This window comes from Hipposideros armiger, unplaced genomic scaffold, assembly GCF_001890085.2.
Source record: "Hipposideros armiger isolate ML-2016 unplaced genomic scaffold, ASM189008v1 scaffold_426, whole genome shotgun sequence".
Lineage (NCBI taxonomy): Eukaryota > Metazoa > Chordata > Mammalia > Chiroptera > Hipposideridae > Hipposideros > Hipposideros armiger.
The window spans coordinates 550,699-572,218 of record NW_017731776.1 but is presented as its reverse complement, the minus strand read 5'-3'; the positions used below and the strand labels follow the sequence as shown (position 1 = coordinate 572,218).

Here is a 21,520-nt window from a genome sequence, read left to right as displayed (position 1 = left end):
GTGTGGCTTCAAGGCTTGGGAAGTCCCACTGCTCCTGAAGTGTGTGTGTGTGTGTGTGGGGGGGTCACCCTTCAAAAGGCAGAGAACACTCCTTCCCTGTGCCCCCCATTCCAGCCTGTGGGTTCCTACGCAGGGCTCCAGACCTCTGCTGGGAGTGACACACTGTATTTGGGGAATGCCTCCTCCAGGGAGCAGTGGCCAAGGGTCCCCTCCTCTGATCAGACCCCCACCCGCCCCTCACAGATGAGGGGCTCGCTGGGCACCTCATGCCCCCTCCCTCCCAGCATGTCGTGCTGAACTCCTGGCTCACAGGTTCCACGCCAGGCTGAGAGAGCTCTAAGAACAGGGCCGTGCCTGAAAGCACTTGCAGGATGACTGGCCAGACGGATGGATAGACTGGGAACACGGGAGGTGGGAGGTCTGAATGAAGGGAGCTCCCTGCCCCTGTAACATCTGGGTCACTCCAAGCCTGGGTGGACCATTTTGCTCAGACTCTTCAGAAGGCCTCATGGGGCCTGACACCTCCCAGGGTTCCTTCCACCTTTTCAAACAAGGAACCTAAAAGCTAGAGAAGCAATCTGGACCCCACTGGAAGCAGCCCGACTCCCTGCTGGCAGCTACACACATTCCCACACCTACCTGAGCCCTTCATCGGCCAGTGAGATTGTGCTCTTGGCCGTACTTCTGGGACCCCAGAGGGACCTTACAGGGAATAGGGTTTTGTGTCACTTATAAGGAAGAACCTTCCGACTAGGTTGTCTTTCTGGGACATCACAAGTGTTCAGGCATCCTGCCTGGGGGGAGGGGAACAGGAACCAGGCTGGGTGGCTGGAGGGCAGTGTCCAAGGGATGCTAGGAGGCTCCAGTGGGTGAAGAGCTGGAAGCGCCGGCTCATGGGCCTCGCTTCCTGCTCTTGTCCCCTCAGCAGCGTGGCCGATGGGGAGCAGCTCTCCTGCACTTCAGTGTCTCCTGGCACACCGAAGTCACCCTCACTTGCTGAACGGAAGCTGGGGAGTCAGGTGTGCTGGGCTATTCTCCAGCACATCTCAACAGGACCTACGAAAAGGGGGTCATGGCCAAGTTCAGACTGGGGAACACTAGATTGTTAGATGAAGTGCAATTGGTTTCTTAAATGCAGGATTTTCCATCATCTGCTAGGGAGGAGAAATGGCGGGCAGCCTTCCCCAGGCTTATCTGAGCAGGAACCCTCTCCTGCAGAGCAGCTCGGAGGGCTGGCTCCACACCATCGTACAAGTCCCTGGACTGGCTCCCCCTGGCTCCGCTCAGCTCAGCACTGGCTGGCTCTCTTTCAGCTTCTGGCCTCTAAGCCACTCCCCAGGCCTGGACCCCAGCCTCCCAGTTAAAAGAAAACATTCACAGAGCTAGGGGGAAGTGTGCTGCTGCTAGGAGTGGCAGGAGGCCCAGTGCAGGGTCCTGTGGCTTCTCCAGAAACTAGCTGCAGTTGACTCCCTGCTTCCTGGGAGCAGCCTCTGGGGAAAGGGGGAAGCTGAGGCACGGGCCTCAGGGCAGCGCTGCAGCACAGTTATGTTTTGAGGGCTGAGTGCAGAAAGCGGAAGTTGTGAGCCGCCAGGGGCCTCCCCCTCAGGGTCTACAAGCAGCTTGGGCTCCTGGCAGGCCCTGAGCGGCTACTCACTTCCAGCTGGGATGGCGTTGGGCCCGCTACAGCCCTGAGCCCTCTCTGGTGACTCATCACCAGCCACAGGCCCCCAAGCAGGGCCTCTTCCTGCGCAGGGCTCAGGGGTGGTGGGGAGAGCGCCATGGCCCGATCTCCAAAGACAGAGGCAGAGAGAGGTCTGCAGAGCAGCCCCGGGGACCTCCCACTCCTGGACCCCTCCTGTCTCCCTCCACCTCAGAAGGGCCACAAGAGCAGCTGGTCCAGGAAAAAGGACATTTTATTTCCATAAATACTCCAGCTCTCACTCACACACTGACCCCACTTCTGCCCATGGCTGGATGGATGGACAGAGGTGAGATGCCCACAGGAGGCCCCAGCAGAGGCCAATGAATGAAGGAGACACTGAGAACTGCAGTGTAGGACCTCCCCTGGCCAGAAGCCCCTGGCCCCCAGTTGGGGCCCCGTCTCTGGCATTACCCTTGGTCTGGCAGTCACACAGCCCCTGCAGCCCCTCAGGAGGCCTGACAGCAAAGGCGTCAGGCGGGTGGGGGGAGACCCCCAGGAGGTGTAGGGGATGGGTGGGGCTCCCGCAACTAGGCCCCCTGAGATGGTGACCACAGGGCAACTTAGAAAGAAAAGCTGAGAGTCAAACCACACACCAGAGAGTGCAAACAGCTGAGGGTGCAGGCATCACCCCCTCAGTCACCCGGTTCCTATGAAGGAGGCCTGAGCCAGTCCCCGGCTCCAGCACGGCCCCCAAGTTATGGCTGGGCCTTCCCATAAGGCATAAGAGAGACAGGCGGGGATGACCCCACCCCAGGCTGGGGTTGGGGCTGGGGCCGAGGTCCTGGCCCTTGCCCGACAGCCATGCTTCTCCCAACGACCCCAAGTCCTTCCGGGGCAATGCAGGACTTCCCTGCTCCAGGCTTCCACCTGTGGTGAAGGTCCCCAGCAGTGCAAACCCAGGCCCAGCCTTCTGCTGGGTTTGGCTCAGCAGGGGAGGGGTTAATGAAGGAGGGGGCCGTAGGGGTGAGGGGAGAAGCACCAGGCACAGGGGATATGGCCATGGGGACAAAGGGTGTCCAAGGCCACCACAGCCTCCCACACAGGCTAGCCAGTGGCCAGTCCTGTTGCCTCCTCCTCCTCTCCCCTTCCCCTGTCTGTTCTAGAGGCTCCCCCAGGTCTCAGGTGGGGGGAACTGGTCCACATCCCCCATCTCATTGTAGGTCTGGTCGCCCATGGTGAAGAGGAGCTTGTAGCGAAGACGAACCTTCTCCTGGGGCAGAGATGGTGAAGACAGAAAGGTCAGAGGTGGAGAAGAGGCTGCCCCCACCCCATAGTGGTGCCCTGTCACAGCTGGGTCCCTCACCTTCTGGGGGTTGGCGAGGAGCAGGACCTGGGTGATAGCAGAGGGATGGACGATAGGGTTAAATGCCGGCAGCTCTGTGCCTGAGGGTGGCTGCAGCTTCACTTTCATGACCTGCGGACAGGAGGGCAGGACGGGCACAGCTAGCCTTGGCTTCTCGTCCCCATCTCCTGAGGAACCAGGCCCAGCCTGCCTGCCAGATTCTCCTCTGGGGGGCCTGGGGCTGTCCTTTGGTTCCCTTCCACCCCAACTCCTCTGGAAGACAGAGAGACCCTGCTCCTAGCTGGTCCCCCATCCAGCCCTGAGTCGCTCTGCCTTGAGAGAAGGGAGGTATGCCCATGTCACCTTGGGGACAGCTGACTGGAAAACAATGTTGCGGATGGGCTGGGGAGCGGTACTCAGCATGGAAACCACCACCACCAGCACATCAGAGCGCCCAGGAAGCGGGTCTCGGGCGAAGTGGAAGAGAACCCGGAAGCCATGCTGGTCGTACACGGTCACTGGCAAGATGCTGCCTGGCAGGGGAGAAGGGGAGAGGGTGATGGGTGGTGCCAGGCCCAAGCACATCTGACCAGCTCCCCTCACCTGGCTCACATCAGGCTCTCACTGCTCGGCTGGCAAAGAATGAACAAATCCCAACTTAGGTCCTTGCCTTGACCTGGGTGGCAGTGCAGTCAGGGGCACAGACTGGCACCAGATGGGACAGATGAACTTCTGGTATGATGGCAGAGGCAAGACATCCGGCCCGGAATTGAGCCCTAGTCGGGACTCCCCCGATGCCACGAGGCTGCTTCATGGCATGCTGGAGTGAAGGACTGTGGGTGAGCTGGGGTCCCGCTCTCACTGTGTGACCCTGGTCCAGTCACTCCGCTTGTCTGAGCTCAGGGTCTTCCCTACTGGTAAGATAGGGGCACCATCACTACCTCCCGGGGGCACTGAAGGTGTGACGCCCTGGTCACAGTGAGCTCACCAGATGGACAAGACCGAGACGCTTGGCCTGTCTTCATCTGTGCAGGGTCTGGCGCTGCCAGTGGCTCCCCTATTGCTCCTGGGTGGGGGAAACTCAGACCTGGACCTGGTTTGGTTTTGTGATCTTGGGGAGACCCCAAACCTGTGTGTCCTGGACCTGCCTTCTCGGGAGGGATGGGCCCAGGGGCCATCATAAGAAGCCTTCTTGCCTGTGTAACCCTGGAATTTACACAGCGGTTTTGTGGCCACAGATAAGGAAACTGAGAGCTGGGAAGGGGAAAGGTCGTGCCCAGAGCTCCCTGCTGAGTCAGGCAGTGGCAGGACTGGAGAGCCCCGTTTCCCCACCTGCTTCCTCAGAAAGAGCTCCCAGCAGGATAAAGAGGTGGGTGGTGCTGCCAGGCAGCGAGCTGACGCGCCTGTACCCGCCCGTGCCCGCGCCCTACTCACTGGGTTTGATGGACTCCAGAGGCACCGTAATGTTGGCCAGTGAGAGCTCCGTCTGCAGGGGCTGCTGCGGAGGCCCAGGGGGCTCAGGGGACGCAGTGTGGAAGGGGCCGCCGGCGCCGGAGCTGGGCGAGCTGCAGCTGCTTTTATTCTGCAGGTCCCGAAGCGTGAGCCGGGGGGCTGGCTGCTGCTTCTCCCTTATTGGGGCACGGTGCATTGAGAGGTGGCCAAGAGCGCAGGCGCACCGGAAAGGCTGGGCTCCTGACTGGCCCTGACGCCTCCCTGGCTCTTGGCCTTGGTTGCCTCCGCTTGAAAACAGGCAGCTCTTGCTCTCCAGCCCACCCTTTCCCCCAGCCCACTCAGGCTCAGTGTCTTCCTCACGGCTGACCTTCCGGGTCTTCCATTTTTCTCAGGTGCTGGGACGCCTCGGGGAAGGGTGTGAGTGGGGCACAGGTCCCCTTTCTCTCATAAACTCCATGCTCTGTTGGACAGGCCCTGCACCTCCCTTGGTCACTGCTGTGTCCTTTGAACCCAGCGCAGCGCTTAGCAGAGTGGTACTCCGCAGCAACTGCTCACAGGAACAAATGACCACTGGGCCGCTCCCTGATGGGTCTGGGGCAGGGAAAGCCCAGGAGATGGTGCTGGTTGTGGGGACAGGGAGGGCTCCCCTCATGCCAGCCAGGGTGTGCCCTCACCACCGCACTTGTTGGGACTCCGGAGGCAGTGACTGCTGCAGGAGTGTCTTTCCCAGGAGGTCCAGGTCATCCAGACCACTGCTCACTGTCTGCGTTGGGGGCCGACTGTCCATGCTGGGGGCCAGAGTGGAGGCTGGGGCTTCTGTGCCATCAGATGACTGTTGGGCATACAAAGGATGCAGGTAGGTGGGGTGCTGAAAAGATGTCCTTTGTCCTGTGCTGAAAAGGTGCTGAAAAGGAGGCCCCTTCCCCTCCCTGCAGGTGACATCTGGGGGAAGAAGCGGCAGGGATGGGGACCACATTCCTGCTGGGCCCAACCCCTCTCACAACAGGGCCATCAGTGGGTGGGGCCTAGTCTGGGGTCCTACTCTAGAAACCATCACATTCCAGGGACCTCAAAATGCCCCTTAAGAGAAAAGGAATAAGGAACCCCTGTCTGAACCCCAGGGAGGCCCAAGGCTGGGGCTGGCAGGGAGACTGGCAGCGAGGTGACGAAGGAAGGACTGCCTGTCTTCCTCCATCCTGGGATGGGTGCCTCAGCCCCTTGGGCCAGCCCCTGCCCCACGGCCCTCGCCCATCTCTCCTCTCATTGGCCCCCCAGGCTGCCTGTCCCAGTTGTTCTGCCCCCAGGACAGGTTAGGCTAGTTCCTGGCCCCTCCTACCTGGAAGCTGTTCCATCCAGCACCGTCCAAGCTTGGCCCTGAAGGGGGTGTGGGGTCGCTTAGGCCTGCAGGGAAGCAAGGCAGAGGTCAAGGAGCTGGGTCCCTGAGCAGAGGTGCTAGAGATGGGGGACTGTGTGTGCTGGGTTGGGTTCCCTGGCTCCTACCCTCCCCCCAGCCCCCTTCCTCCGAGAGGCTCAGCTCAAAGGGGAAAAACCCCCACTTTAGCTCTTTCAGAGGGAAGCAGTCGCAGAGCATAAGTAGAAAGCAAAGATCCCGACAGCCCATTCCCCGGGCCCACACATGCTTCCTCTCTTGCTGCTCAGAAGTCAATTCAACTACAGACAGGACTTTCGTCTTCATTCATCAGCTGGCAGCTGCTGGGGGTGGGGGTGGGGGGTGCGTGCGTGCGTGTACGGCTCACTGGAGGGACGCCCTCTGAGTGTCAAAAGGGAACTGTGGTGCAGTGAACAGGGCCCTGGGCCCCACAATCAGAGCAGTCATGGGCAAGGTGCTGGCTAGGCGGCAGTGGCCCCATGCACACAATGCAGGGCTGGACTCTGAAGGCCCCATCTGCCCTGGAACGTGCCAACACGGCTAGCTGACTGGTTCCAGGGAGAGCTGTAGGCCTTTTATACCAGGAAGGTCCTGCTCATCAGGTTGGTAGAGGGTCACCAACCAGTCTGACCTCTACCTACCCTAAAACACACCCCTTGCCAAGTAAAACCCCGGATTTTACCTAGAGAAGACAAGTTATCCTGTTTCTACCAAATCCTGAATAAGTGCTATCCTGCCTGAAGTGCTACCTGACAGGCAAAGTAAGGCACAGACGGCAGTGACGATTGGGTCTCTTCCTCTGGACACAGCTCTGAGACCAGGGACAACAGGATGGTAACTGCTACCATTTCTTACACCCCCTGATGTGTCAGGCACTTCAGAACTGGGTCTCAACGAATCCTCAAATGAATCCTTAAATGGTAGGTGTGGGGTTCTCATCTGTCTCTTAGGGATGAAGAAATAGATGCTCAGAGGGGTTAATTAACCTGCCCAAGGTCACACAGCTGGAAAGTGGCAGAGTCAACTTGGAAAGAGCATGGCCTAATTGCTGGAGTTTGAATATAGCTCTGCCACTTAGATATGTCACCTGGGCGGGTGACAACCTCCCTGTGCCTCAGCTGGAAAACAGAGACAACAGCAGCATCTACATCAGAGGACTGCTGTGGGTAATGAGTTAGACCTGGGGTCGGCAAACTTTTGAGATGGAACGTACCCAAAGAGCCGTGTGTCGCTCGCGAGCCGCAGTTTGCTGACCCGAGTTAGACAAATCAGATGAAGTGCCTGGACGTTACCGAAACACCCTCTCTGACAGACAGGAAGTCCTCCTTGCCTACCCTGCCCCACACCCCTCACCTTTCCTGCCACCGAAAAAAACCGTTTAGGACAAGCCCCCTTTGTGGTCCTAAGGCTTCCTCCCCTCCCCAGAGCAGGGTGGGTGCTGCCCTGGCACTCTGGTTCCTATTTCCACATTTTCATTGCCTTTGAGAAGAAACCAGAGGTAGCTGAAGGCTCAGGGCTCTGCTGAAGCAACTCGGGGACAGGAAGTGCAAAGCGCACCTCACTTCTCATGAGGAGGCGGCTTTGCCACAGCCACTCACTGGGAGGTGGGGCTGCACGCCCCAGCTGTCCAGTAAAGTAGCTGCCGCCTGCCTGGTCCTGGGTCTGTGGGGGAAGGTGAGCCTGTGTGCGCTTTCCTGTCACTGCCATCCTTTACTTCTCTATGAAACAGTGTCAGGGGCACTGAGGGGGCCCTGGCCCTAAATGAGGAGGCAGGTGGGTGGGACTTGTGAGTGGCCCATGGACACCCTGTGGACAGACCCTCTGAGGTAGGATGCCAGCTGATGGGCTCACCGAGGGGAACTCAGCCTGGTCCGCTGTCCCCCTCCTCTCCCTCCTCACTCATTGCTCTTTTCTGGCTGGGGAGCTGAGTCAGAGCAGCAGAGAGACTCAGCGAGGCTTCAGAATCCAAGTGCCTCGTCCAGACCCTGGCGCCCTCTTTGCGCAAGCCACCCAGCCTTCCCAAGCCTTGCTTTCGCATCTGTAAAATGGGGATGTTGACAGCACCCAGCTCATGTGGTGGAGGGAGGGCTAAGATAGACCAGTGAGCAGCAGTGGTTGGGGCAGTACTCCTTACACGCTGCCCTGGGCCGTCCGGGACCCCAGAACGCCTTCCCTTCCTGGGGTCCTTCAGGTTTGGTTTTTACCTCAGAACTGGCTCAGAGGAACACAATCGGACTCTCGGTTTCCTAGTTTCCCCATATATTCCTCTGACAGAGCCCAACCACCTATTTTTATAACTTCAGGGCTATTATGAGGAGGCTGCTATTACGCTTTCGTTTCTAAGCGTTCAAAGCTGGAAACCCCAAAACTGCATGGCTGTCTGGCGCCCTCTGCTTCTTCCTCAGGTATGAGGCTGGTTTCCTGTCAGGCTCTGGAGCCCTGACCCCGCCCCGTGGTGACACAGGACTGGCCCAGGATCAGCTTGGGTCTTGGCTCATGGAGTGCCTCATGCTCTGGTGCCAGCTTCCCCGGAGCTTTTGGGTAAGCTGCGGGGCACGGAGTTCTCCCCCTTCCTCTCAGCGGGTGGGGAAACTGCTGAACTTTTGCCTGGGCAGCATCTAGATCTAGGCTCTAACCTGCTGCAGGGAAATGTCTGGGTGTTGCTGACTTATCAGGTTTAGGGCCTGGCCAACCTCACCCTTTGATGATGTGACCTTGCACAAGTTCCTTGCTTCCCTGAGCCTTAGCTTCCTCAGCTGTGAATGGGCCTCAAGCCCATCCCCCATGCTGCCCAGCACTGACAGGAGGAGTGACACGCTGACCTGACCATGCTCTGTAAGCTGCATGTGTGTGGTGGGCATCACGCCCCGCAGCCGAGCCCGCCCCCTTCCTCACCCAGAGACATGAGCTCATCATCAAGCAGGGATACAGAGGTGCTGGGCTGCTCAGGGCTGGCCTGGTCACCAAGGCAGGTGGGCATGGCTGGGTAGGAGGTGCCCGCAGGAGGGAGATCCAGGCCTGACAGGTCCAACAGGGCCGAGGTGCTCCCTGCGGTGGGAAAGGAGAGTCAGGCAAGTCCTGGGGGAGGACACTTAGGCTCAGAGTCCATGGGGGCCGAGGGGCAGCACACTGTCCCGCTATACTTCCCAACCCCCCTGCTTTCCCCTCCTTGGCCACACGACCCTCGCCCCAAAATCTGCCCACCAGGTCCTTTCTTCAGTACATGGTGTTCCTTCTGTCTGGGGTGGGTTTCCTTGTTCTCTACTTGGCAAGCTGCCTCCCATCCTTTAAGGCCCCGCTTAAGCTCTGCTGCCTCTGCGGAAGCCCCACCCTCCCCAATAGGGCCAATTCTGGCCTCTTCTGCAGTCCCCAGACCTGTCATTTTACCCTTATTGAAGCTGAGCCTGAACGTTTATGTGTCAAACCCTCCCTCCTGCCTTCTGATAATTAAACTAATTTAAGCCTTGGGGGATGTCAATTAGCCCCGCACGACAGGTGCCTGACTTGTCCACTGAAAGAAAGCTCTTCTTTCTTCGGCCTGTCCTTGCCAAACCCTCAGCTCCCTCCTGCTCCATCCCACATCCAGACTTCCTCCCCCCACAGCTGCAGGCTTGGCAGACTTCGCCCCCAGCTCTCTCCCTGGGGGCCTGCCCCATCTTAAGGGGCCAGGGTTACCTTAGCAGTCACAGCTACCAGCTCTGGGACCAGCACACCACCCTGGATTGTCTGTGCCCCTCCAGCCTGGTGCCCCACCCCCAGCTCTCCTGCCACCTCACCAGGGATGGAGCCAGTAGCAGCGTCACCATTAACCTCCTCTCCCCGCACCAGCTGCTTGTACAGGTTGATCACCTGAGTGAGGTTGTCGTTGGCCTGTAGGATCTCCGCTGGAATGGGCAGGAGGGGAAAGGCCAGAATGAAGGAATGTGGGGACCTCTGGGGGCGAGATGAGCACCCCAAATCCATCCCAGCCCTTGAGAGGGGTAGGCCATCCATCTCATCTATTCAGACTCAGGCCTCTGTTCCCACCTTGCCCACTGTCCCCTCCACACTGCCCTGGGCCAGCAGCCCCTGAACACAGTGGCGTCCTTCCGCCTCCAGGCTTCCACACAGGCTCTGCTGTCTGGGTATCCCCAGATCTCTGCATGGCTTCATCCCTCCCTGCCTTCAGGTCTTCACCCAGAAGTCACTTCAGAGAGGCTGTCCCTACCCCAACCCCCGTACTATGCAATGGCTTATTTTCCTCCATCACTTAGCACCACCTGACAAACTGTCACTGCTCACTCCTGGGTTTATTGTCTGTCTCCTCTCTTTAGGGTACAAGCTCCCTGAGGTTAGGCCTTTTGTCAATTTTGATCACTGCCATATGCCTGAGGGCCTAGAACAGTGCCTGGCACATGCTAGGCCCTTGTCAGTATCACCTTTTTGGGGGCCAAGGCTTAGAGGGTCCTGAGCAGTGAGCCTCTTGGGTGGGGACCAGGTCCCTGGCCCATGGGAGGGGCTCAATGAACTCCTGCTGAATGAGGGGATAAGATGGTACCCAGACCGCTGTCCCAGAGGCCCTGCTGACGTGGTAGTCGAGCACAGGACGAGAGCCTGCTATATGGCCCTAGCAGAAGCCACAGGGCCCAGCTCTGGAATTGCTCAGGCCTGTGGGATTCACTCTTAGTGTGTAGCCCTTACCAGGCAGCGTCTATATAGGGAGAGAGCCCTGCTCTCTACCCTGGTGCTGCCACTGTTTTGCTCTATGATCTGGGCAAATCACTCCCCTTCCTTAGCCCCAGCTGTAAAATGGGAACAATTTTCCCTCCTATGTGGCTTGCAGGCAGTAAATGAGGCGTGCATGAAGAGGCTTGGCCCAGAGAGTCTCTCAACCATGACAGCGTCTACTCTCCGCTCTCTTCAACTAACTTGGAGAAGCCCAAGGTCGGTGGTGGCTCCTTCCAACTGCAGATACTCAGCAGTGTGGAAGGGGAGGAGGGGAAGAGGCAGAGGGATGGGGCCTGCTCTGCCAGGGGCTCACCTAAGGCCTCGTCATTGTCCTCCGTGTCACTGGCCAGTCGGAAGAGTGTGGGCCGCATTCGCTCACAGCGCTGGTACAGTTCCTGGAGACAAGTAGGGTAGGTGGGTCAGGGCCAGCAGGGGTCCTGGAGTGGACTGGGACAGGGCAGAGAAAGGCGCACCTTCATAAGGTCCTCGCTGCTGTGGGCCGCAGCACCGCCCTGGCTGTGGCTCATCAGCATCTCCGTCAGCAGCTTCACATTGTTGTTCACCTCCTCAATGGCACTCACTCTCTTTGAAATTTTCTCCATCCGCTTCTGGTCCTGGGGAGGCATCAGCAAATGGCCCCCAAGAGGCTGGGTCAGGCCCAGCCCTAATCCAGGCACTGCCCACACCACTCTGGAGTGTCTGTGGCAAGGTGTGAGGTCAGGTGCTGCTAAGAGTCCATCTTATGCCCAGGATAGGGCACTCTGGTCCAAGAAGCCCTCAGCCAACCCTGTTCAGTTCTTTTCCTCCGGCCAACAGCCCCGGGACCCCTCTGCACGGGCCCATCAGAATTCCCTGGGCCTTAGCCAGAATCTCCAGGGATGGCCCAGGAACCTGGGTTTCTAACACACTTGCCAGTGATTCCGGAGGACCAGGGTCCAGACCTACACTTGTGGTTCTACACGACTCGCCTTTCTCGTGTCTGTCCCCTGAAAGAGGATCTTAGTGGTCACCAAGTGCAACCTAGAACCTAGTGCAGTGACCCCCTCAGCGTCTGTCAGTGCCTGGCAAATGGTGGGGAGCTCATGGCCTTGAAAGGCAGCTGCAGGACGTGCCCCTGCTACCATGGCCCATTCTGCTTACTACGCAGGTTCCTCCCTTGAGGGATGAAAGGTGGACTTGGGCTGTGCCATCTCACACATCACCCTCCATGCGAGGAGCCACCCTTAATTTTCTCTTGGCTGTCAAGAGCATGCAGACTGCCTTTAAGAGGCAACCCAGGCGCCGGCCGAGTGGTGCGGTGGTTAAGAGTTGGCTTGTGACACCAGCTCTGAGCAGCAGGGCCACCGGTTCGGATCCCACATGAGGGCCAGTGACACTGTGCCCTCTACAGCTAAGATGGAGAACAGCAGCTTGACCTGGAGCTGGGCTGCCGTGAGTCTCTGGCGATGGTGTAGGCTGTAGCCCCTGCTGCAGTGGGCTGCCGTAAGCTACCATGAGTGGCTGGCAGCCAGTGTGAGTGTCCGGCAGTTGGCGTGAACTGCCGTGAGCGGCCGTCCAGAGGCCGGCGACCGATGTGCCTCACCCGGGAAGAGCAATGATGATACCAACATGGGCCAGTGAAGTGACGTCCTCCACAACTAGACTGAAGAACAAAAGGGCAGCAACTTGTCTGTTCCCCTTCCCTGATTTCCCAACGCTGTTCCCCTCCTTCAATTCCCCAATAAGATCTTTAAAAAAAAAAAAAAAGAGGCAACCCAGAACTTCTGCCCTCTGGGTCTCTAGACTGCAAACTTTTTAAAAAGATTTTATTGGGGAACTGGGGGAGGGGAACAGCGCTGGGGAATCTGGAGAAGGGGAACAGACAAGTTGCTGCCCTTTTGTTCTTCAGTCTAGTTGTGGAGGACGTCGCTTCACTGGCCCATGTTGGTATCATCATTGCGCTCTTCCCGGGTGAGGCACATCGGTCGCCGGCCTCTGGACGGCCGCTCACGGCGGCTCTTGGCAGCTCACACCAGCTGCCAGTTGCTCACGCTGGCTGCCAGCCACACATGGTAGCTTACGGCAGCCCACTGCAGCAGGGGCTGCAGCCTACACCGTCGTGGGCAACTCACGGCAGCCCAGCTCCAGATCAAGCTGTTGTTCACTATCTTAGCTGTGTCACTGGCCCTCATGTGGGATCTGAACCAGGACCCTGCTGCACAGAGCTGGCATCCCCAGCCAGCTCTTAACCAACGTGCCACTCGGCTGGCCTGACTGCAAACTTTTTTGATGACTGACGTTTAGCAATAAAAAAATGTTTCAGCATGCACCCACGACATATGTATACACTGGTCCCTGACTTACGATGGTTCAACTTGTGATTTTTGACTTCACAGTGGTGCGGAAGTGATATGCATAATAAATTACAAGGTAGTTAACATTTTTTTTTTTTTTTTTTTTTTTAGCTGAGCCATCCTGCCACCTGTTGGCAGCTCAGCAGTAGCTCAGCTCAGGCCGGGAATTGAACTGCTGTTGCTCAGAGCTCAAACTCTTGAGCGAGCTTTTAACCAACTGAGCCACTCGGCCGGCCCTAACATTTTTTAATAAAATAAGTTTTGTGTTGGGGTGATTTTACCCAACTGCAGACTACTATAAGTGTTCTGAGCACTTTTAAGGTGGCTGAGGCTAAGCTATGATGTTCAGTAGGTTAGGTGTATTACATGAATTTTCGATTTAAAATATTTTCAACTTACAATGGATTTATCAGGACGTAACCTCATCGTCAGTCAAGGAGCATCTGTTTACTTATAAGTCAAATATATATTGTTCTCTGTTCATACCCCCCCCTCCACACACACATTTTAAATATAGTAAAGCCAGTTATACTCCTAATTTTTATGGAAGAGGTGGTCAGCCTCTCAGAAACCTGCCCAGGGCAGGTGAGCTCAGCTGTGGGAAATTTCTTCCCTCTACACGGTGGTCCTGGCTCAGCCCACTAGGGTCTCCCAGGCAGTCAGCTCTTTCACTGCTGTGACAGCCCTTTAGCTGGGTCACTGTAGGGTGGCCCAGCACACACACTATCCTATCTCGGCAGCCCAGTCCAACATCCCCATCCCGCCTCCTCCCTGTGCTCTGGGCTTGGCCATCACCTCTTGCACCATCTCCTTGATGAGTTTGTTGGCCGCTCGGAGGTCCTCGGGGTGGGAGCTCTTCAGCAGGCGGGCCAGCATCTGCAGAGACAAAGGGGCATGACAGTGGTGGCAGGACCCAGGCCTGGGGTCACGTCTGGTTCCCACTTTCTGGCTGCGGGATGTAAGTTACCTAAGCAAATGATCTGTCAAATGGTGAGAATCTACTGACACCTAGTGGCCACAGGGCAACTGAGACACTGCACATAAGTGCTCCCCACAGCGACCAGCAGAAATAAGTTCTCAATAAATAGTGTAAAACATTCTATTACTATTGTTAGAGAACCTTTCTGGAAGGATGTACAAGAGACTTAACAGTGCTTACCCTTTGGGACTGGACTGGGTAAAGAGAAGCTTTTACTTTTTATCCTACCTCCTTCAGTGCTGTTTAATTTCTTACCCATGAACACATGCTTCTTTAACAAAAAGCTCATGAAATTACTGTTAAAAGGGTCAAAGACATAAAAATATGCAAACTCCTGGTCAACCTATGAAATGCCCTCAAACCAACCCCAGAGGCACCAGGCACTCTTGTGTTTATTAAACGCAGGGGCACTATATGGGGAGCACTCAGCATGCAGTAAGAGCTCAATAAATGGCGCCTGTCACCCACTACAGTGGTCATGATCATCACGAGCCTCTGCTCCAAGGGCAGGGATGCCAGGGGCTGGAATTCACTGACTCCCTTAGTGGGCCCTGGAGTCCTCATCTACCCCTCCTTAGAGCCTCACCTTGGATTTCTCCTCGTCTTCAAAGATCACATTCTTAGGCCGTGGAGGAGGAAGGGGAAAGATGGCGTCATCTGGAAGCTTGGGGTCAGACTTCACAATCCCTAGAGTAGATGGGTGGTGGGAAGGCTGTCAACAGGGCCCAGGCCCAGGGGCAGAGGGTGAGAAGGGGACATGGCCAGGTAGGCGTACAATGGAAGGTGGAGGGCAGTCTTTCTCCAGCATGCTGGCTCTGGACTTTGGTGGGCCAGGGCCTGCTCCTGACCTATCATGTCAAATTGCATGGGAGAGAGTTTAGGCACCCATATTTTGAGGCCACTCCATGGGGGTCACTTTGAGGGGAAGCCTGACCCAAACCTACCTTCTCTCTACCCAAGCTAGCCTCCGGCAGAGACACAAAAAGGCCTCACTGCTCTTGAGAAGTTAAAGAGCAGACCCATGACCTTGCTGCCAGAAGCCCCTGGAGCTCAGCTCAGGGAGAGGAGGTGCCGGCCATCCCCCATGCTCTGGGGGCCTCACCCTGCTTCTTGAGCATCTGGTAGGCCTCTGCGATCTTCACTTCCTCAGGCAGGCTGATGGTCCAGCTGTAGAGGAGCTCCAAGATCTTGTTCTTCACCTTCTCTGATGTCCGAGAGCCCAGGTACTTCAAAGACCGATGGGAGGAGAGGCCTTTGACATTGCCTGGCCCCACTTGCTGCAGCCCCAACCCCAGGCCCAACTTGGCTGTCTCCCCAGAACTCCCTTGGAAACCTGGCCTACAGGGCCCTCACATCCCACCCAACCAGCCTGGCACAGGCAGAGCTCACCAGCTAGCTCTGCCATCACTAGCTGTGCCAGCCCTGTGTATCTCAGTTTCCCCACTGTAAGTGGGGAATGACAACAGTGGTATCATGGTGAGGATGCAGAGCAGACACAGCTGAGCACAGCCTGGGGCTCGCTCATGGCCAGCACCGGTAAGGCTTCACTCTGTGACCTCAGGGAGGAGGAGCCACCAGGTTCCAGGCTGGCCAGGGAAGCGGCAGCTGTGGAACTTCTCAGCCCTGGGCCCCACCCAGCCTCCCAGCAGCAAACTAGGCTGAGGAAACTGGCTCTCACACCTGTCACCTGCTGGGAGAATGGGGGACCAGCTGGGTCACTCAGCTGCTCTGGTCAGTGGGTCTGAGTGAGGAAAGGCGAAGGGGGTGGGGCTTCAACCAAGGGGCACCAAACATGCTCGTGCCCTACGGGAGGAGGGCTCCTCGGGCAAAGCCGGGGGTGGGGTGGGGGGCATGGCCCATCTGCAGCCAGCAACCTCTGTCACTCAGGTTTGAGGCCTCAGTATCCAAGGCCTCAAAGGGGCCACTCCTGTGAGGTGGGGACAGGGAGACCCTCCACTAGAGACCCAGGGACCTAGGTGAGGTGCCGTAGCCAGGTCTGCAGGGAGAGATCTCAGAGCCAGAACAGCACATGCCGGGGCAGCTGTGTGCACCCCCTAAGTTCTGAGCAACTGCAGAGTGGGCCGCCACTGTTCAGCGGAAGCCCTCTTCCTAGAAACCAGCAGTCCCGGACTCAGCTGCGTGAAGGGGACCCTGAGAAAGGGTCTGTGTTTGTGCCAGGTCACAGTTCTAACGGGGTCTGAAGTAGCAGAAGCAGGAACCCCAGTGGGAGGCCCCAAGCTGAGAGGGAGCCCGTCACCCCTGTCTGACAGCGCAGGTCTGAGCTCAGGCCTGCGAGCACCCACCTTGGGAGATACGACCTTGATGAGCTCGTTGAGGAAGCGGAACTTGCCCACCTCATCGTGGAACCTCTTGCCGCAGCTCTTCATGCATGTTTCCAGCACCTGGGGGGAAGTGGGGTGCAGGGACCAGGGAGGATCAGAGGAGGCAGCCTCCCTCCCATACCTCAGCCAGGGCTCAGAAGCCCAGGGACAAGCATTTATAAGGGAGCAGTAACTCATGAGAACAAGAGGGTTCTGAGGTTCAGAGACCCTTGAGCCTGCTCACCATCCCCTGGGGGATGCGGCTGGGCCACGCCCCAGGTGCAGCACGCTGCAGCCCCTCCATGGCTTGGCCACATCTGAATACCACTTGTAAGTTCCATTACATTCCTTTGATTGTTTTTTAAACACTTAAATAGGCACCATCTACCTTGGCCTATTTGTGAAATCATAGGACTAGTGTGTATTTGACCAAAAAAAAAAAAAACGCTAAAAAATCTCACGTAGTAAGAAAGATACGTAACTATTAAAACAAAAACCATTTACTGCCACCTAAGATCCGTTTTGCTATATGGTTGTAGCTGTGTCACCCATGCTTGGAGGCCACAGACAGTGCACCCCCCAATCTTCTGCTACTGGCACAGCTTCAAAACCTCTGGCTCAAGCCCAGGCATCACCCCTCGCACTCGCCGTGAGGATAGCGCTGCCCTGTGTCTGGAGACCACTGATGGGATGGGCTGGCCTGGCTCCGCAATGCACCTGGGAGCTTTGCAAGCATGCACATTCCTGGGTGCAGGTGCTGCAGGAGGTCTGATTCATTAAGTTTAACCAGCCTCCTGGACATCTGATGCACAGCTGAGGCGGGGAACCACTGGGGCCAAGATGGCCCTGGGGACCTCCTCCCTTACCTATGCAGCGTCTGGGGTGGAGGACCAGCCCACTGGTTGCTGTAGGACCTTCATGGGCTGGCCCAGACTCCCATTCTAGGCCATTGTGGCATAACACCCTTTCTGAAGAGCCTAATGGGACCCCTAAAACCTCAGTCTTGGCCTCCCTGGTTCTATCCACGTGGTTGGGGGATGGCTGGCACCCTCTCTCCCCTTCTCCTCACCGTCAGGGCCTGAATCGCCTCCCATTCCTGTGGGGACTGGATCTTGTGGGCCAATAGCCGGGTAGCAAGTGGAGGCCTAGGTGAGAGGAACAGACAGAGCCAGAATAGCCACAGAGCTCAGGAACCCCAGGGGAGGGCTGCCTCTCTACCCTGCTGGGGCTGCAGCCCTCAGTGGCTTTTGCAGAGCAGATACAAAGGCCCAGCTCTCTCTATGGATTGCGGATGGGGCTGGAGATTGTGGCACGACAGGGCAGGGTCAGGCAGGGAATGCAGGCTGGGGCCCTTCAAAAGGCATGAGCTCAGCCCCTCGGCCAGCTTTACTGAGAACTGATCTGCCGTGTCCTTGGCTTGCCATAGAGACAAGTACAGATAAATGACCACCACCTTCAAGGCCCCAATTTGGGAGCAGAACATGACAATGTACCAGGAGAGATGGGCAGACATAGCTCCCTGGGAACTCAAGGCAGTACCGGACATCCTACTGGGGGAAATCAGAGCTGCTTCCTGGTGGAGGTGGTGATATTGTCTAGCAGATCATGAAAGACCTGTCATGAGTGATGGTTAACAGCTAACATGTACTGGGTGCTTATGATGTGCGAGGTGCCCCACGTGCATTTTCCTGCCACATTTATAAGAGCCTTCCAAGGTAGGCAGCACTAACACCCTACTTTACAGTTGGAGGAATGGAGGCTCAGAGGGATTCAATTACCTGCCCAAGGTGACTCAGCTAACAGAGGGGATGGGAGTTGCACCCAAGCAGCCAGATTCTGGAGCACATACATCATGCTGCTTGCATGGCCTCCCTGAGTGGAATGCTGTACCGGGGGAGGTGCAGGGGAGGTGAAGCATACTGAGCTGTGTACCCCAAACTTCAGCACCACGCAGGGAGCCTGCCAACATGTCCACCCCAAGTTCCCTGCCGGACAGTCTAGTCCAAGTCTGTGTGCAGCCAAAGATGTGTATTTTGACAAACCCAGGACTACCATTTTCTCTCTGCGAGATCTTGGGACAACTGCTGAGTCCCCTGAGCCTCAGTTTCTTCACCTGTAAAATGGGTCCAGCAAGGCCCATCTAAGAAGGTAGCTCACACAAGCAGCACTCAGCACAAAGTGCCCACTACCATCCTTCATTTGTGAGCACATTAATAATGGAAACTGGGGGGCCAGTTTGGCTCAGTTGGTTAAGGGCACGATCTCTGAGCAACAGGGTCGCCGGTTTGATTCCCACATGGGATGGTGGGCTACGCCCAAGCTGAGCTGCCAACAGGTGGCAGGATGGATCAGCTGGTGAGAGCACGTGCTCCTAACAACAAGGTTGCCGGTTCGACTCCCACATGGGATGGTGGGCTACGCCCCCTGCAACTAAGATGGAACACGGCACCTTGAGCTGAGTGGCTGCGAGCTGCCAACAGGCAGCCGGATGGTGACTAGACTTGGAGCTTAGCTGGCTGCGCTCTCCAAAGCTAGGATTGAAGGACAACAACTTGGCTGTTCCCCTTCCCCAATTTCCCAATAAAATCTTTAAAAAAAAAAAAGAATGGAAACTGGGTCCCAACCCACCCATGTCTCTGCCTGAGGCCAGGGTCTGGAGTGTGTACAGCAGGTGGACAGTGGGTTCTGTAAAGAAAGAGCAAACGAGAGAGAGGCAACCTACCCCTCAAAGTCCTCGTTGAGCTGCTCGCAGAAGCCGTTGATGCTGGCCCAGTTCAGCTCCTTGTTCAGGGGGTTTGTGGCTCTGTCTGCAGGAGGAGAGAGGGCCAGTGTGGCCTGGCAAAGGGCTCCGTGCCTCTCCCACTCCCTACTCTGGCAGCAGGACTTGGTCAGTGGGGGTCAGGGTGTCTGAGCACACAAAAAGGCCGCCCCTTGACTTCCTGTTCTAACAGCATCAAGGTCCAAGTGCTGATGTTTCAGTCAGGTCAGTGGACAGATGAGTTCCTGTCTACTGGCTTCTCCTCAGTTTCTCCCCAAAAGGCCCCACTTTTAGACATTGTGCTCAGGGGTCATTCCCCTACTCCTTGCTGCTCCACCTCTATAGCTATATGCCTGCCATGTCTGACAACACCTCCTCTGATCCCACTCCTGGGAAGTGTCCCCACAATTCTCACGGAATTTATGCTGAGGAAATCCAGAGGTAGGGAAAAAAAAGCCACAGCTCCTCTCTCAAGGGGCTGCCTAGCTGGGAAGTGGGCCACGGGAAGCTAGGTTCTCAATACAGTGAGACAGAGGGAGGCAAAGAAGTCGTGGGGACCAGAGGAGGGGACTCAGTTGAGCCTGGGGTCAGGGGAGGCTGCCTGGAAGAGGTAACATGAGCAGGGGCTGGAGGGGGTGAAGCAGGTTGGTATGCATGCCTTTAAACAGCTCAAGGGCTGTGTGAGGAGAAGAGATGGGTGTAAGTGAGCACAGGCCAGAGCGTGAAGGGCCTTGGTAAGCAGTGCAGCTCGGGAAGTCTTCCCTAACCCCCACTTCTGTCCAGGTTGGCATTGCTGGGTCAGCTCTCTCTTCTGTGTCCCTCCAATCTGACCTTCATCATGGGCCGAAGCCTGCCACTGCACCGCATCCCAGCCACTTGTGTACGTGCCCATCTCCCCCGATAAACGAATGAACGAGGGCTCAGCAGTGGTTAGGCAGGGGTGGTAAAGGGGAGGGGTAAACTAGGCCTCCCCTCCAACCTCACCTCCAACACTGGTTAACCAACAATTAAGTGGGTCATAGAATGTCCCTGAACCTTCGTCCTCATCTGTAAGGTTGGAGTAAAATATGGATTGATTTGGGGTGACTAAATACTTTACGCAGGACAAGGCTGTGGAGGCAGCCAGAGCTGGGTCTTCACCATCTCCCCAGAGCCTGTCTCCAAGCTTCCCGCTGTCCCAGCCAGTTCTGCCCGCGCCTGAGCACCGAGCCCGGGGTGGGGAGGCGAGCCCGGGGTGGGGAGGCGGGACAGAGAAGGATCTGTGGGCAGGAGGAGGCTGGAGACCCAGCAGGTGGTGGCTGCCCATTATACTGTGGCGGGAGGCCTGGGGCCCTTGGAACCCAGTGCCTGGCAGCCGTTCATTCAATTCATATTTATTTGATAAACATTCTGAGTGCTGGGGTCATAGCAGCGAACAAGACAAAATATCTGCCCTACGAAAGCTCCCAGCAAGAGAAACACTGACCACTCAGATAAACACACACACACACAGAATACGGTATACTGGTGTGAAGTGCCATAAAGAAAAAAAGAGCAGGGAGAAGGTATAGAAAGTGTGTGTGTGTGTGTGTGTGTGTGTGTGTGTGTGTCAGGTGGGGGGCAGAGCGGGGACTGCTCACTGGCACAGCTGAGCAGAGATCTGAATGAAGCATTTTCTCTCTGGGTACAAATCTCTGTTCCAGGAGCCTTGCAGAGCCCTCTAGTCCTTCAGAAAAACGAAGCCCTGCTGACCACCCCAGGATAACAGGAAGAGGCACCCCACTCCCAGGATCAAGTGTGGCTGTCTACTCTGCCTCCTAGCCTCCCAGCATGGCCAGAGACTAGGGAACACCTGTCTGAAATTAGAGATAATGGGGCTGGATATTAGCCACTCAGTGACCCTGGCTGGGGGACTCTAAAACAGGAAGTCCCTTCAACTGTCCAAGACATGTGAGTCTGAGTGAGGACAGAGAGGCTGGTTCTAGAGACAGCTCCTGAGTCAGAAGCCAGTGAGGAAGCAGTGGCAGCGGAATCATGAGACATCAGCGTTTCTCCCCAGTAGGAGGGCCTCAGGGTCCAAGGAGATCTGACCAACTTCTCGGGCCCTGGCCCCAAAACACAGGTCTCTTACCTGTGCGGGGCAGGGGGAGGGATTTCCCTGTTAGGCAGCAGGAGAGAACACCTCCAGGGAGAGGAGGTGTTTCACAATAGGGCACAACTACCCTGTCACTCTACAGTGGTGACAATGTCATCATTTACCCACCAGAGGCTACTTTTTACCTCTAACCACCTCAAGGCAGGAGCTTACAATTTTGCTAGGGCAGAAACGGAAAGAAAAAGAGAAAACGATGTCAGTGCCAATATATTAGGGTTCAGCCCACTGCCAAACCCAGATGTACTGATTCCTCTGTGTTTCTCAGATTAGACTTCTTAGCCTCTCAGAAAACCCCCATTGTTGCTAAATCTGACACTGTTTTGTATCACCCAGAGTTCCAGTCTTCAGCCTCTCATGTCTGTCAGCCAGGGCCCTGCCCATCCCCCCAAGTTGCAGCTGAGACCTGGGCACTTGGGGTGTTCCAGCACAGTCTCCATGGCAGCTGAGTGGCTCCTTTCCACC

At 56.7% G+C, this 21,520-nt stretch overlaps 1 protein-coding gene across 2 annotated transcripts in view; it reads right to left on the bottom strand.

Annotated features, from left to right (window-relative positions):
• Window positions 1-1,895: 1,895 nt before the first annotated feature.
• GGA1 (golgi associated, gamma adaptin ear containing, ARF binding protein 1) overlaps window positions 1,896-21,520 on the bottom strand; it is a 21,212-nt gene continuing 1,587 nt past the window's right edge. The window contains exons 2-17 of one of the 2 annotated variants that reach the window (XM_019664668.1): window positions 18,889-18,973; window positions 17,236-17,311; window positions 16,149-16,247; window positions 14,948-15,071; window positions 14,432-14,532; window positions 13,662-13,742; window positions 11,007-11,147; window positions 10,847-10,928; window positions 9,603-9,710; window positions 8,722-8,874; window positions 5,773-5,837; window positions 5,111-5,268; window positions 4,419-4,612; window positions 3,348-3,517; window positions 3,006-3,116; window positions 1,896-2,912 (exon numbers count right to left, since the gene is read on the bottom strand). In XM_019664668.1, the coding sequence (XP_019520213.1) occupies window positions 2,802-2,912; window positions 3,006-3,116; window positions 3,348-3,517; window positions 4,419-4,612; window positions 5,111-5,268; window positions 5,773-5,837; window positions 8,722-8,874; window positions 9,603-9,710; window positions 10,847-10,928; window positions 11,007-11,147; window positions 13,662-13,742; window positions 14,432-14,532; window positions 14,948-15,071; window positions 16,149-16,247; window positions 17,236-17,311; window positions 18,889-18,973 (1,859 nt within the window). In that variant the 3' untranslated portion in view covers window positions 1,896-2,801. The remainder of the gene's footprint in view (window positions 2,913-3,005; window positions 3,117-3,347; window positions 3,518-4,418; window positions 4,613-5,110; window positions 5,269-5,772; window positions 5,838-8,721; window positions 8,875-9,602; window positions 9,711-10,846; window positions 10,929-11,006; window positions 11,148-13,661; window positions 13,743-14,431; window positions 14,533-14,947; window positions 15,072-16,148; window positions 16,248-17,235; window positions 17,312-18,888; window positions 18,974-21,520) is intronic. The other variant, XM_019664669.1, reaches the window with a different exon arrangement.